This window comes from Artemia franciscana, chromosome 17 (assembly GCF_032884065.1).
Source record: "Artemia franciscana chromosome 17, ASM3288406v1, whole genome shotgun sequence".
Classification (NCBI taxonomy): domain Eukaryota; kingdom Metazoa; phylum Arthropoda; class Branchiopoda; order Anostraca; family Artemiidae; genus Artemia; species Artemia franciscana.
In genome coordinates, this window is record NC_088879.1 from 7,655,784 (window position 1) to 7,672,408 (window position 16,625).

The 16,625-nt window shown below is 33.1% G+C and overlaps 1 protein-coding gene across 2 annotated transcripts in view; it reads left to right on the forward strand.

The window, feature by feature from the left end:
* LOC136037777 (MFS-type transporter SLC18B1-like) overlaps positions 1-10,632 on the forward strand; it is a 62,199-nt gene extending 51,567 nt beyond the window's left edge. For both annotated transcript variants that reach the window (XM_065720597.1, XM_065720598.1), the window contains exons 8-10: positions 1,996-2,091; positions 5,142-5,310; positions 10,419-10,632. In XM_065720597.1, coding sequence (XP_065576669.1) covers positions 1,996-2,091; positions 5,142-5,310; positions 10,419-10,577 — 424 coding nt within the window. In that variant the 3' untranslated portion in view covers positions 10,578-10,632. The remainder of the gene's footprint in view (positions 1-1,995; positions 2,092-5,141; positions 5,311-10,418) is intronic.
* Positions 10,633-16,625: the final 5,993 nt, after the last annotated feature.

The following is a 16,625-nucleotide window of genomic DNA, read 5'->3' on the forward strand; positions in this document are numbered from 1 at the left end:
TCAAAATATAAACTTAGAAAAAAAATACTGAAAGATTTTGTTCATTTATTCTTTGCTCACTAGCCAATTTCAAAAAAGTAAACATTCAGAAATTTACTTTTTACATAGATTCAGATTTTTAATTTTGCGCTGAAAATCCGTTAATTGCTTCTTCATTCTAAACATATTGCTTTGAAATTCATAAGAGAGCCGAATAGATTTGTCACTGCAAAGCTTCACTTCAAAGAATAATATGGATTATTCTTTGAATAACATGGATATTATCAAAGATATGCATATAATAATACGAATATGAAGGATAATATTGATATTCATCGCGCTATGATTGGGGTACAAGTGGGATGACTTCCCAGTTCATATAAATAATAATCTCTGTTCGTTTTGAGTTTCAGTTGAATATCAGTTTTATTATTAGTAGATTATAAGTTCGTTTTGATTTGTTTTTGTTTTTTATTAAGTCTAATATCTGTTCCTTTTAAATTTAAAATTTGTCTTTAATATCTGTTTTTTTTTGTTTTTTTTTACTATAATAGGGGTTGAAGGAGACAAGTTCCCTGTTCATATATCTAGTAATTTCTGTTGGTTCGGAGCTGGGCTGAATACCAGTTTTACTTTCGGTACACTTTTAGTTTCATTTTTCATTGGTTACATTTTTTTCATTGAGTCTAATATCTGTTTCTTTATCTTTTAATTCATTGTTCATTATAGTTTCTGGTAGTTTTTTTGCTCTGCTCAAGACATAGCTTTGCTCTTTACTTTTGTTTAAAAAAACCTTGTTTTTTTATTTAATCAGTAACAAATCAACTTAATTTTCATCAATAAGTTATAGTTGCGTTACTCTATCTGTGTATTGGGCGCACGTGCTATTTTCTGTGTGTATTTCGGAAATATCACGTAAATCTAATAAACATGAAAATCAGAGGCTTTGGAATTGAAATTAAGCATGGTTTTTCTTGCATCTTTTGATATTAGAGATATGATTTTGACTAACTTTTTTTTTACTGTTATCTTCAGAAAAAAATGAAGGAAAAGGGTCGAAGAACTATTCCTTTGGAGATAACAAGACCCCTCATAGCCCTTGGGGATAGGTCTTTAAGTTATAAAATTTGTGGGTTCGTAAGGAGAAGAAAGCAAAATTAGGTAAGATATGGTCCTCGTCAATCAGTCACTAACAAACTACTGCAATAATAAAGTACCTTTCGGTTATTGAATGTAAATTAAGCTTGTTTTTTTGCATCTTTTGATCTTACAAATATTATTTTGACTAACTTTTTTTACTGTTATCTTCATACAAAAAATGCAGGAAAAAGGTCAAAGAACTATTCCTTTGGAGATAACAAGACCCCATACAGCCCTTGGGGGTAGGTCTTTAAGTTATAAAATTTGTGAGTTCGTAAGGGGAAGAAAGCAAAATTAGGTAAGATATACTCCTCGCCAATCAGTCACTAACAAACTAGTGCAATGATAAAGTAACTTTCCGTTAGTGTGTGTGCGTGGTAATTCGTGTGCAATCGTTAGTTTTAGTCCTTGCCTGTGTGTGTTTTTGCACACTAGTGACTAACTATGATTATGAGTTTTCTCTTTTGGGGAAGGTGGAAGTCATTGACTTTCTAGCGCCAATTTAAGAACCGAAAGTAACCGGAGGGCAACTTTTAGATGAGAAATTCAGGTGATCCCATTTTTTAATACAAACTAGAAATCATTGTCTATTAATGATGTTGAAGGTTGAGGTTCATTTTTGTTAAACATGAAATGAACACGTTTATGTGTAGCCAAGAACACTTACATGAGGGGAACGGGGTTTGCCCTTTTTTCTCTCTCGAAAAACCACGACTATGTGACAAGCGGAAACATTTTTAATTTTTATAAAAAAAAAATACGTTTTTTTGACTAAAAGTCATTTTTAAATTCCCCTTCCGTCCCGGAAAAATTTTAACAGTTTCTCGATCAATCACTTAACTTGCCAAAATATATCTATTTTACTTTCTTTTTTAGGCTATTATGGCTATCGTGTCTCAGTCTGGTTTCGATTGGAATAGGATCGGGTGCATTACTTGTTGCTGGATTTCTTTCTGGATTGAAAATCGCATTGTGAGCTTTCTTTTTATTTCAATATTTTCTTATGGAATGATCTTGTTTTACTGGTAGCAATCTTAATATTCCGATTTTCTTGTGAATCCAAGAAGAATGTAGGTTTTAAATGTTATCGTTACCATCAACACGTTTGAATATATGAAATGAAGAACTAGGTAAGTGATTACTAGGTAAGTCAACGTAAAAAAGGTTGCATAATAAAAGCAAAAAAGGAAAAAAAGTGACGGTTAGGTTATAATGGAAAGGAAAACTCAAAACTAGGAAGGAAAAGAATGGGATTCAGACAAATGATAATTTTTTTCCGCTTTGGTACTAACACAACTAAGTTAGTGGTAATCTAGTAAATAAACCACTTACTCCATTGAATGGGAAAGTTAAGTTGTGTAGGCATACTTACTTTTAGCCTGAGTCGTTCCTTATCTTGTTACTTGAAGAGAAAATATATCCTGATATTGGCGGGAATTGAATCCCCCATGGAACAGAAGGCTAATTTTCAAATTCAGGAAGAACTATGTAAAAAAGCTCGTGGGGCGTAATCTGTAATATTTTCTTTAGATTTATAGAAAACAGCTGCTTTCCGGACTAAATTTTTTGAAATTTCATAAAAAGTTGCAACTTTCAAAAGTAAGATCAGATCTCAATTTATCTTTCAGATATAAAAAAAACAATTTTTGATTTTCTGTGAAATATCTCTGATGAAAAAACTGCCTCAGATTTAATAAATGATCTTCCATTTCTATCAAGAGATCTCTGATAAGCTTTGTTTTCTGAAAATAAATCTTGCGCAAGTTCCTCAGAAAATACTTACTGGATAAAATGTATGGCTATTCTGATTTTCTCCAAAATGTTTCTGATGAAATATTCTTTGATAAGAAAAACTGCAGATTTAATAGAAAACCTTGAATATTGATTAAACTTTCTTCAGAAAGAGTTTTTTTTTCATAATTCTCAAAAAATATTACGCTGCCGAAAATCATCAGACTTTTTATATGATTTTCTGTTAAACGTTATTGATGATTGTGCTTCCGTAAGATTTCTGGTTTTCTTCTACAACTGGCTTAACATTTTCAATAACTATCTAGCTTTATTCAAAAAATATATCGTTTTCCCACTTTCTAGATAACATTTTCCTGATAAAAGGCATTTGGCTACTTTTATAATTTCCGCTGACATCTATGTGGTAAAATAACTACTTCAAGTTTAATAGATATCCTGTATATCTTTTCATTGATCCCCGATAAGTTTCTGTTTATTTTCTAAGAATTCTTCTTCAGTCCTCTAATAAAATATGTATTTGATGAAAGGTCTTAGGCTGCTCAACCATCATCTGAAATGTTTATGACGAAATATAGTCCCTGGTAAAAAAAAAATAAATAAAAAAAAAAAAAAAAAAAAAATTGAGATTTGGTAAAAATAATCTTTAATACCTTTTCAGTAAACTTCAGAAAATATTTCTTTTTCTTTTTAGAAATCACTTTTCTTACGAAATCTCAGGTGCAATGGGTTAGGCTGCGTCTCTAATTTTCAGAGATGTAGCTCTCTACCTAGTTCTCTATCATTAGTAATAAAAAAGCTACCAAAAATTAGCTGTCATGTCAACCAATAAAACTAGATCACTAATGCATATCATATGATCAAAAAAAAAAACCTTTAGCATTTCCATTGTTAGGAGAGACGTTTCTATGAGACTCCTTGAAATAGATTATCGTATTAGATCAATTTCCGAAAAAACCTCAACTCTAATTTCATCACTAATTGAGCAGTGTTGTAAGCTGGATCTTAAAAATGAAAAAAAAAACCTTAAATGACATAAATTGCATGGAAATCTGTGGTTTCATCAAATCGAAAATATAAGAAAAATAATAACCTTAAAGAAAAATCGAAAAGCGTTTCTTTTTTACAAAACAAAAACTAAAATAATGTCGATTTTTTTTTTTTTTAGTATGATTTTCCTTACGGTCAGGGGTAGCTCCAGCATTTTTACTGGGGGGAGAGGGGTCTACATCTGGAGAATCAATGGGCATGGGCTATATAATAACTTTTTTCTAAAACTATTGGAGGGACTAGTTTACCCTTACCCCCCCCCCCCCCAAAAAAAAAAAATTAAAACAGAAAAAAAAGACACCACTGCCTATGGAGAATTTTAAGTCTGTTGAGGGTTTATTGTCTCCTTCTCATACTTTCTCTTTATTTTGATTAGGGCTATCTCTTATATGTAAGACCAAAACATCCATCATTTTATATTCGTATTCTTTCATAAAACCATACAGGCTAGCATGACATTTAGTAAAGCCTAATTTGATTATTATTTCCCGTTTTTCTACGTTTATTCTTCCTGGTAAGATCATGCAGCTCTTTAATGGTAGTGCAATGGAATTGTGTTCCAAAAAGGTCTGATTAAAATCTTAAATGGGAATTTGTTTTATTATCCTACCCAGTGTTCTCATCCATAAGAAATTTATTTTTGAAAAAAGTTATTTTATGTCTAGGGGTTCTTCTGTTCTATTTTACCAAAATCATCTAAAGTTCAACTGCTTTAAAGTTTGCAATTGTTATCCTTTCGAAGTCTGATTTCTTAGAAACATTAGTTGTCATATTAATATGAATGATGTTCAAAATTAAAACTCAAAATCTAGAAAAGCCTTAAGTACCCTCTTCACTACTCTAATGGTTCCTACTATTTTTGTTAATTTTGCGTTGGTGCAGATTTTAAATCTGCTAAATTATAAAAAAGTTATTTTAAATCTAGGTGTTCTTCTGTTCTATTTTACCAAAATTATCTGAAGTTCAACTGCTTTAAAGTTCGCAATTGTTATCCTTTCAAAGAGTCTAATTTCTTAGAAATAGTATTTGTCATATTAATATGAATGACGTTCAAAATCAAAACTCAAGATCTAGAAAAGCTTAAAGTACCCTCTTCACTACTTTAATGGTTCCTACTATTCTTGTTAATTTTGCGTTGGTGCAGCACAGTAAACTGTAAAACATTATAAATTTATAAACTGAAGGGTAAATCCTTCAGAGGATTAAGCTAAACTATTTTGCAGGAGAGAAGGATACCCATCAAACCTAGTTACGTTTGGTGTAATATCAGGACTTTGGTCTTCAGCTTTTGCGCTTGGATGTTTTCTTGGTCCTTCTATTGCTGGTTATTTGTACGACCATGTTGGTTTCAGGAAAGTAACTTGGTTCTGCGCTGGATGCCACACTGTAACGGTGAGTGTGAAAATTGGCTTAATGCCAATTTATTCAGGTTTGGAAATTACGGACTCTTATTGATTTTATTAATCTGTTATCTAACATGTTTGTGCATAATTACTGACTTAGGATATAAATTTTGGTTTAAGATAGGAAATTTTCCCTGAAATTTCAAAAATATTTTTTTCTACATTTTCATTCAATACTAAAAAAATCCTTCCCTAGCCTATAAAATTTAGTATCGTTTAGTGCAATGTCAGGACTTTGATCTTCAGCTTTTATGCTTGGATTTTTTTTGTCCTTCTGTCGCTGGATATTTGTAAGACAGTGTTGGCTTCATAAAAGCAATTTGGTTCTGTGTTGGATGCCATGTTATAACAGTGAGTAAATTAATTGGCTAAAACGCCAAATTATTCAGATTTGCACATTACGGACTCGCATTTTTTTTTTTATGGAAAAGACTACTTTGTTATTTAAAACATGAGCGTATGATTACTGATTTAAGATATCAATTTAGGTTAGAGATAGAAAATTTTCCCTTGAAATTTGAAAAATATATTTTTTTCTGAATTTTCATTGAAAACTAAAAGAAACAAAAACACTTCCTCCCTACCCTATCAAATTTAGTAAAATTGAGTGAAATATCAGGACTTTGATCTTCAGTTTCGGCCCCTGGATGTGTCCTTTGTTTTTCCAGCACTTGATATCTGTTGGATACTTTGTTTCCATCGTGAGTACACAATTTGGGGAAACTCCAAATCGTTTCGACTCCTAATCAATTCTGGATTCTCGTTTTTCTATTAAAACAGATCTGCCATCTGACATTTAGGTGCATAGTTTACAGTTTAGACATCGATTTAGGTTAGAGATAGGAGATTTTTCTGGGAAATGAAAAATCTCCCTTTTCTGCATATTTATAAAAAGTTAAACAATAAATAAAACAATCCCTATAGGCTTTGATGCACATCAAATTTAGTAGCTTTTTTGCATAATATCAGGACTTGACCTTCAACGGTTGGGTGACCCCACTGCTTAAAAGTAGACAAATGTTAACCTAGAAATGATGAACGACATGCATAATTGACACTGTTGTGGCGAATAATTTTGAATTGATAAAACATTGTTACTATAATACGTCAGGTTGATGATATAAGAAAAGTAATTTTTGAGAAATAGGATCCTAAAGTTAAATGATCCAAATCATTTCTTGCTATTGGCTCTATGGTTAGTGACATTATGGTAAAATGTATTGAAGATCCAATTTACTATCATAAAAAATTATATCCTCCAGTAAATAATGAGAGCAGTAAACAAAACGAAACTAAAAGAATCTTTTACTATGAAAAAAAAATTATACTGATGAACTAATACACTCATATGAATGGAATTTATAAATACACTGACATATTTAGTTTAAGCTATACCGAGCTATAAAAGCCTTTAAGCTGTCAGAAAAAATAGAACAATACTTGCTATAATGGGTATTGTTTAAAATTTAGTTAGTTTTATTTTTATGATACTATTCCGAGTTCAACTTTCAACTTTTTCTTTATTCAACTTGAAAAATACAAAAACAATATTATGCCCCAACAGAGAGCAGAGCTCGTAAGGCTGGGACAGTGCAAAAACATAGAAAAAACATCAACATATCATCGTAATGATGATTCCAAAATTTAACACGGCAAAAGACAAACAAAATAGAAAAAAAATACTCATAAAAGAGAAGTAACAAGGATAAGTAAATAATTAAATATCGGGTAGGAGGGGTGTGGGAGGCCATCCCAGACACAGGGACACAAAAACAAAACACACGAATAAGAAGATCAAATAATTTAATTTTTGATCATCAATGGTGAATAATAAAAATTTTAGCAAACAATCTTTAATATTTGCTTTTTTAAATTTAATTGAGATTTTTGGGATGGATCAAACAGAATTTTATCATTCAGCTTATAATTGTTAGCAATGAAGGGTACCTAATCGAAAACCTTGACCTTTCAGAACTTATAAAAGAAATTCGGTACATCCCAGACCTCGGACAATCCGAACGAGTGTGTCTTTATTATAATCATTTTCGAAACCAGAGAATCTTTGCACATTAGGGGGGTTGGGGGTAAGGTATTGCGGTTCTGAATGCAAAATGTTGTTTTTAACCTCATACTGTCCAAATACTTTACCAACATCCCCTTCTAATGTTCAAATATATAGCTCAAATTATATGTTTTCCATCTTATCTATCGCTTGTTTTTGTCTTGGCTCACGTTAAGCTGAAAGAAACTACCAAAAGAAACCGGCTTCATAGTGAGTCTGGATGAACAACATGAGTGGTAGGCGCCATAACAGACAAGTACTTTTTTCCTTTTTTGTCCACTTCAAAATCAAACCCTCCAAAAATATAAGATATGCTGAATTGCGAAACCATTTAAATTTGATTTTAAGTGGTTAGTTTATCACGTGGCTCTTAGATCGTCACTCGTCATGATAAGAATCGTAATGCTCACATCTCATTGCCTTATGAATTTCAAGCCGCTCGGTGAAAATCCTTGCCAAGTGGACCCACTTTTTGCCTGTAATGAAATAGATCATTATTTTGTCATTGAATATATAAGCAAATTAATTTTGTTTCCTTTTCTCTATGCCCCACTTCTACCTTGTGTAATAAGTGATTTTTCACCCATGGGTTTTTCTATTGATTTTCTATTGATCTTTCACCGGGACAAGATGTCACAAGCCCATGCAAAGTATACATTTCGGTCATGATGGATACGGCTCAAGAAACGGGTAGAGTTGTTGGTCAAGGATTTTTCTTTGCGAGGGTATATATTATGGCACCAGTCAGCAGTGATGATCATGATCTTAACGACAAAATCAGAATTGTCCAAGATGATATAGAGCAAAAAAAGCTGATAATGATGGTGATAGTTTTGGAAATAACCACAAAGACCTTTTTTATTACCGTTGTCCTCGTCCCATCATCGTTTACGTTACTATTGGTAACAACGTTGCTGACGATATTACCGTTATTTACTGTCATTTTGACCTCACAGTAAGCCAGACCATCACTGTCCTCAGCATTATGGATTATCTGTTTTATGGTGTCATAGATTGACTTCAGTATCATTACTACCCCTACAATTCGTTGTCTTCGAATATCCTCCCTTCACCTAGGCATGTCTCCGTCAAATTTTCATGGTGACTTATCGTTATGACGAGTTGTTTCAACTAACAGTGACACGTTGAATTTTTCATGACTTGAATTTTGTTACGTTGAATTGTGTAATTTTTAAATTTTCCTTGAATTTTCTTTGAACAGCTTCCTAATTTTGCTTGATTGGAATTTAGCTGTACTGAAATATACCTCTGTTGAATTTTTGAGGCACCCCATTTTATGGCACTTGGTATTAACCAAGTGACATATAGTAATCGCAAATTCTGTCAGTCTGTCGGTCCCGGTTTTGCTACTTTAGGCACTTCCAGGTAAGCTAGGACGATGAAATTTGGCAGGCGTATCAGGGACCGGGCCAGATTAAATTATAAATAGTTGAATTTTCGAGGCACCCCTTTTTACTTTTCAAGATTACATGAGAGAAAACATTTAAAAAGCCATATTGCTTCCACGTATTATTTTTCCCCAATCCACTTCATTTAGTAGGAGCGTTTGGGAGGACGTTTTTTCAGTTGATACTTTAAAGTTCTACCTTCCGTTTTGAGTCAAAAGTGATTGGATTATTTGGGTTGGATTAATGAAGAATTTTCGTTTTTATTTTAGGTCGTCACGACACTAATCTACAACTTTAGATCGTCCTAAAGCGTTTGGGAGGAACTTTCTTAAGTTGGAACTTTAAAGATCTACTTTCCTTTTTAAGCGTCAAAAAAGATTGGATTAAAGTAAAATGCAATGTTCACCAAAATGAACTCTGGTCTATAGGAGTCGATGTTTTAAAATAGTAATAAAAAAGGATATATTGCAGATGGAACAGAATCAAAGGATCAGGGAAAAGTATTGGTAGTACATAAAATAAATGTAAAGACCGAACCGCAGCCCAGGCTAAACGAAAATTTACAAGCTTGTTTTGAAAATTAATAAAAACGGACCAAACCACGTTAAACATGAAGTTTGGTATGAGGGACTTGTCGGTAGGGATTAAATCCCTGCTGAGAACACCACAAATTTATCCTGAAAATTTTTCTTACATTTTTCAATAAAAAAACTTAAATAATCCCACATAAAATGTTGATTTTTCTGATGAATATACTGTTATCAGAGCTTCTCTTTTAAAAAAAAAATTAAAGAAATTTAAGAATTAAGTGCGACTTGATTAAGTTGCTACCACAGATTGCTTAAGAAAATTGAAAATTAAAAGCTATACTGCTTTTTTTAAGAATTAAGTTTACGAATTAAGTTTACGAATCAAATTTATGAATTAAATTGCTTTCGTAACTTAACTCATAAATTTACGAATTAAGTGCGACTTGATTAAGTTGCTACCACAGATTGCTTAACAAAATTGAAAATTAAAAGCTGTACTGCTTTTTTTAAGAATTAAGTTTACGAATTAAATTTAAGTTTACGAATTAAGTTTACGAATTAAATTGCTTTCGTAACTTAATTCATAAATTTACGAATTAAGTGCGACTTGATTAAGTTGCTACCACAGATTGCTTAACAAAATCGAAAATTAAAAGCTGTACTGCTTTTTGTAAGAATTAAGTTTACGAATTAAATTTAAGTTTACGAATTAAGTTTACGAATTAAATTTATGAATTAAATTGCTTTCGTAACTTAATTCATAAATTTACGAATTAAGTGCGACTTGATTAAGTTGCTACCACAGATTGCTTAACAAAATTGAAAATTAAAAGCTGTACTGCTTTTTTCAAGAATTAAGTTTACGAATTAAATTTAAGTTTACGAACTAAGTTTATGCATTAAATTTATGAATTAAATTTCTTTCGTAACTTAATTCATAAATTTACGAATTAAGTGCGACTTGATTAAGTTGCTACCACAGCTTGCTAAACAAAATTGCTTCAAAAAAAATTCGGAATTAAAAGCCGCACTGTTTTTTTAAGAGTTAAAACTGACCTGAATAACTATTAATAACGAATTTTTGTTCTAATTTTAGATTGTGACGACACTAATCTACATTGTGATGTATAGGCTGAAATGTCCCACAGAGCCACCGGATTTATTTTCAGAACAAAGTGCAAGCACTGAACTGACAGAGTCAACAAAATTGCTGGGACAAACTGATTCAAAGTTGCAACAGAATAGAAGCGTTTGATGTTGTTATTGATAAATAAATAGAATGTTTAAAAAATGATTTTTTTTTACTAAAAAGCAACAAAACTTGTTATTCAAGGTGTTGAAAGTATTCTAGTTGTTAGTCAGGTTCTTTTTTTTTAATAATAAAATAAACCACAAAAGGTTCAGAGCCCAACTAGGAAGACAAACTCGTAATGCCCGGTATGTAAAACACTTCTGGATGGAAAAATGGTTAAATAATACAATACCCATACTTCACTATATGCAATTCATAAAAGTGTAGTTAAACACATTCTTCCGTCATTGCCCGGTCAACAAGACCACCCGTTGGTTCGTCCAGCGAAATAAACATAAAAAAAATAATAATAATTTAAAAAATGAAAGATACCAAGAGCCCTGGAGAATGCCATTCACTTGTCACGTCAATTCATTTATCACAAACAAAATTCATTATGTCAACATAAAGTTAAGTTTTCGTTTGGTTATTTGAATTGACTTTGAAGTATCCAATTTAGACGTATGAATATTCCAGTATCGAATTACCGAGCTTCGAAGCGAAAATTTCGATCTTTCATTTATTATTCTTGGCTGATACAATTTGTTAAATTCTTAGTTGGATGTCCGTGTTCAATACCTTTAAGTAGGAAAAGGTCCGAGGAACGAAAAAACGAGGGAAGCAAACCACGGTCATACTTCAGTTTGAAGAGAATATAGAGAATTATGAATTTAGGGGAAGGCAAGTGGCTCTTAAGGACCCGCAAAGCTTTGTACTGTTGTCTCTGAAGTGGCATAATATGAGAACTAAATGTGTTAAAGTGATGAAAACATTAAATGAGGATGAATAAGTGCGTAATAAAGTGATCTCATTGCTTCAAGGGAAAGGGATGACCTGAGTCTTCGCATTATCCCTCTATTTCTCCTCAACTTCATCTGCAGATTGGATATATGAGGCTTCCATGATAGATTTGAGTCAAGGAGTACTCCAAGGTATCGCATAGTTGCTGCTCGTGAAATCATTATTTTAAAATGACTCCTAATTTAATTGATTCAATTAAATTAAGCTCAGGAACGCAGCGTTACATCGCGAGAAAACCACAAATTTTATTTTATCAGCGTTAAGAGCTAGGAAATTTGACACAAGCCCCAATAGAAGATGGTTGAAAGCTTCTTCCAATGCAATTTTCAAACAGCTCACATCTTTCCCTGCGAAAGCACACTCAGTGTCATCAGTAAATTGCAAATTTAAACCAAATTATTTAAATTTAAAATTATTTAATTATTTTAATTATCAATTACTATTTAAATATTGTTAATTAAAAATATTATTAATAATTAATAATTATTATTTATTTTAATTATTTAAAATGTAATTATCATTTAATTATTCAGGTCGTTCACATAAATCAAAAAAAGTCATCACCTCCACCAACATGCTGAGAACGGCCCTTAATATAAGATGCTATTAGGGATTTTTGCTGGCCCTCTTATATCGTAATGATCCAACTTATGCATATCATGAGGTATTGAATCAAACACTTATAATGTTAAGAAAAATGGAAGCTGGAATCTCTCCACGGTCAAGAATATCATGGACATTATGGGTTAGTAATAGGACCGCATAATCGGTAGAATGACATTTGTGAAATCCGAACTGCAGCTGATTTATCATTTCAAATGATCTAAAAAACGAACCGTTCTCAAGTTAAAAATACCTCATTTTTTCAAATTTTTCAGAAATAACCCTCCCCCCCCAACTACCCCAAAGAGAGCGGATCCGTTCCGCTTATGTCAATCATGTATCTGGGACTTGTGTTTATTTTTCCCACCAAGTTTCATCCCGATCCCTCCACTCTAAGTTTTTTCCAAGTTTTAGGTTTCCCCCCCAATGTCACCAGATCTGGTCGGGATTTCAAATAAGAGCTCTAAGACACCATATCCTTCTATATATTAAATTTCATTGAGATCCGATCACCCGTTCGTAAGTTAAAAATACCTCATTTTTTTTAATTTTTCAGAATTACTTCGCCCCCCCAACCACCCCAAAGAGAGCGGATCCGTTCCGGTTATGTCAATCATGTATCTAGGACTTGTGCTTATTTTTACCACCAAGTTTCATCTGATCCCTCCACTCTAATTGTTTTCCAAGATTTTAGGTTTCCCCCTCCCATATTCCCCCCAATGTCACAAGATCCGGTCAGAATTTAAAATAAAAGCTCTGAGACACGATATCCTTCCAAACATCAAATTTCATTAAGATCTGATCAACAGTTCGTAAGTTAAAAATACTTCAATTTTTCTATTTTTCCGAATTAACCGGCCCCCCACTCCCCCCCAGATGGTCAAATTGGGAAAACGACTATTTTTAATTTAAGCTGGTCCCGTCCCTGATATGCCTGCCAAATTTCATCGTCCTAGCTTACCTGGAAGTGCCTGAAGTAGCAAAACTGGGACCGGCAGACAGACAGACAGACCGACAGAATTGGCGATTGCTATATGTCACTTGGTTAATATCAAGTGCCATAATAAAAGGGAAAGGAATAACACTCTTTTTAAATAATAATCATTATAATCATGACTGCAGTTCACTGTTAGCTGTTAAGCTTCATGATGATTATCGTATTTGACCCACTCTTCAGAGTTCAGGTGATGTAGTTCTAACCATGGATCCGCCCCCTTTCGTTTGATCCTGGAGGACTCACATTTTCCAGCTTGGTGCAAACCTTTAGCCTTAGCAAGAAGGCTGTTCCTGATATCTTTAAGTTTGAGAGGAAGATCAGACACAATACGAGCTCCCGAACCTTTAAGCTTCCCTACATTACGCATAATTAATTGCACGTCTCTGTCGTTGCTAAGGTAAAGAAAAACTTGTTTTAACGTCTCAGTTTTCGATGAGCCTCGCCTAGTGGTAATGTTATCGCTTGTTTTAGACCCTGGTCGGTACGAATTGTGAATGGTAATGGGGTAAGACATTCATTCAGACTTCGTCCAGTTAAGACCAGTGTTGAAAAAGGACTATATTTTGAATAGTGATTTCAGTGTTATTTCAGTGTTACACATGATTTTTATTGATGATTTATTTTGATTTTATATTGATGATTTCAGTGTTATGCAATAGAGTAAAGTTATACGTTTTGTAAAAGTACTGGATCTAATTATTCAGTGACGAAGAAATTAAATCTTCTTTGGATACTTTTCTGGATAAATTTTATGAGAAACAAACGAAGGCTGGCATGTCTATAAATAAGAAAGGCAATTAAAAGGTAACATTTTTCTAATTATCCGATATGCCTGGAGGATTCGAAATTAGAGAAATAGCGTTTGCAAAATTCAAAGGATATCCAAAATGGCCGGTTCGAATTGTGGATACTGTTCAAAAGAAAAATGGATCACCCTTCGCTGTTTTCTGTTACGGCAAGCATGAGGTATTAACGGTTCAAGAATCTCAGCTTGAACCATACCAAGAAAACTTTGATGAAGCTGTGAAGAAAAAAACTAAAGGAGTAGCAAATGCATTCAGCGAAGTTACCACTTTTCCGGATATTTACTTAGAAAAGTTAAACTTGGATCGGGCTGCTCTTGCCTGCATTGTGGACAATGCTCAAAAAGAACTTGAAAATTGGCGAAGCGGTTTGAGAAATGAAATTGAACAAAGGGTTCGTGACAACATGAGCATGGTACCTTCTACAGGGCTATCATCATCAATCACAGAAGACATCGTTTGTAAAATCCATGATTCAATTTTGGTTGAATACTTGGCAAAGTTCAGTGGTTATGAAAAAATGTTATCTGGGCTTAAAAAGGAAATTGCATCTCTGGAAGACAGAATCGAAGTGATTGAACTAAAACTTGATGATATGGACCAGAAAACGTTAATGGATATGCTTATTTTTCGTGGTTTAAAGCAAGCACAAGGAGCCAGTGTTGAGATGTCAGTGAAACCAGTTATTGAGGAAAAATGGGACTACCGGATATTGCAAATTCGCACTTCCTGAGCGTTCTTCGGCTCCAGAATCCATCCAATCCAGTCTCCAATAGTTCTAACGTGTCTCCCGTTTGTGTTGTGTTTCGTAATCTGGATACTGCGAAAACGGTGTTCATGGCAAAATCGAAACTAGCAAAAACTGGTATATTTGTGTCAGAGTATTTAACGAGAAAGTGCAAACACTTGCTTGATTTGGCTCAAAACAAACTTGGTTCAAAGAACGCATGGTCAATCGATGGAATGGTTTTTGTCAAACAGGGTCCGAATATCAGGAAAATACGAAATGCATTGATCTTATCGGTGAAGGATCATCAGCTTAATTGCTGCTTTTCTCATGTCAGTTTGCGCAGTGCCATGCTCTCACTCTTTGTTCTTTCAACAATTTTCCGCTTGTGATACCCTACCTTTTTGTTTCTTTTTGTTATTTATGCTCTTAATAGGGGTGAAACCTTTTAATTGACAATGAACAGATATAAAATTATTTAACTGGATATTTCGAACACTGTATATGTGTTCGAAATATCCAGTTAAATAATTTTATATCTGTTCACTGTCAATTAAAAGGTGTCATCCCTATTTTGAACTGTTTTACTTTTGTCATGGATAGGCAGTGTGGTCTTCGAAGTTATCTATATGAGGAAAATAGATTAGTTATTGATGATGTGTTTTCAGATGTTTCGTTTGGTCAGTCAGGATTTAAAGCTGGATTAAAAAAGTACCCTAAAGATAGTTCATACGTTGAACTTGAAGATCTTACTAGATGGGATGTACGTAAAGGAAATTCGTTACTTTTTTGGAACTGCCAAGGATTCCGATCGGCTAAATGTTCTTTGCTGTGGACAATGGAGTCTCATAAATCGCAACCATTGTTTGTAGGCCTATGTGAAACGTTTTTGAATGATGAGAACCTGAAAGCAATGGATTTTTCTGTTCCGGGGTATAAGGTTGACTATAAAGGTCGCTCTTTTATGTAGAGAGAAGGACTATTCGCTTTAATAAGAAGTGACGTACATTATGAGGGAAGACATGACTTTTCACTCTGGCTTGAAGGTAGATTCGAAACATTGTTTATTGAAATAAGGTTGTCATGGTCAGAAAAGCAACTGTTTGGAATAATATATAAAGTACTATCATTTTCGAAGAAAGATTCTTTAAATGTATTTGAAAGTCTTCTGTCACAAGTTGCAAAAGAAAAGAAAACGGTAGTGTTAATGGGAGATTTCAATATTGATCTATTCAATCCAGATGATCGTGTTGATTTCCTTAATACATTGTTGTCGTCTTATTTGTACCCTTTAGTAACAATTCCAACGAGAATAAAGCATTCTTCGGCAACTTTAATCGATAATATATTTGTTGATGGGCAGTTATTGAATGGTTTTACGGCCGATGTACTTGTTAATGATGGATCAGACCACCTTATGTTGATGAGTAAAATTGATAGTTTAAAGAGGAGACCACCAAAAGATGAGATTAAAAATCAAGATTTATCAGAAAATAGTTTGAAAAATCTGGTTGTAAATTAGGAACATGTTGATTTTTCGGAAGTTTTCAAAAGGAAATGTGCAGAAAAGGCTTATAATTTGTTTATGGATATTTGGGTATATGGATGTTATGGATATTTGATTTTTAGCTGAGTTTGATAAATGTTGCCCCTTAAAGAAAGTTAAAAAGAAAAAAAATAACCTTTGGAAAGTATGCATGACGATTGGTAGCCTTATTTCTGTAAAAATGAAGAATAGACTGTATAAAGATTAATTAAAGATCCCATGAATAAAAAACTCCTGACTTTCAAATAGTATAGAAATCGGCTGAATAAAATTAAACGGTACGCTGAAAGAGCTTATTACGAAAAAGACTTTGAACAGATAAATGGAAACATGAAGCGGACTTGGATTAAAATCAATGAGACACTGGAGCATAAAAAGGAGAAGGACCAGATTAAAATGATGAATTTCAGTGAAAAAACTGTTAATGATTCAAAAGAAATTGCGGAAAATTTATGCAAGTATTTTTCAGAGGAAGGTTCTAAGCTGTGCCATGAAGCAGTTAAAAGATAAAAAAGTCCACCAGTATTCAAACTTA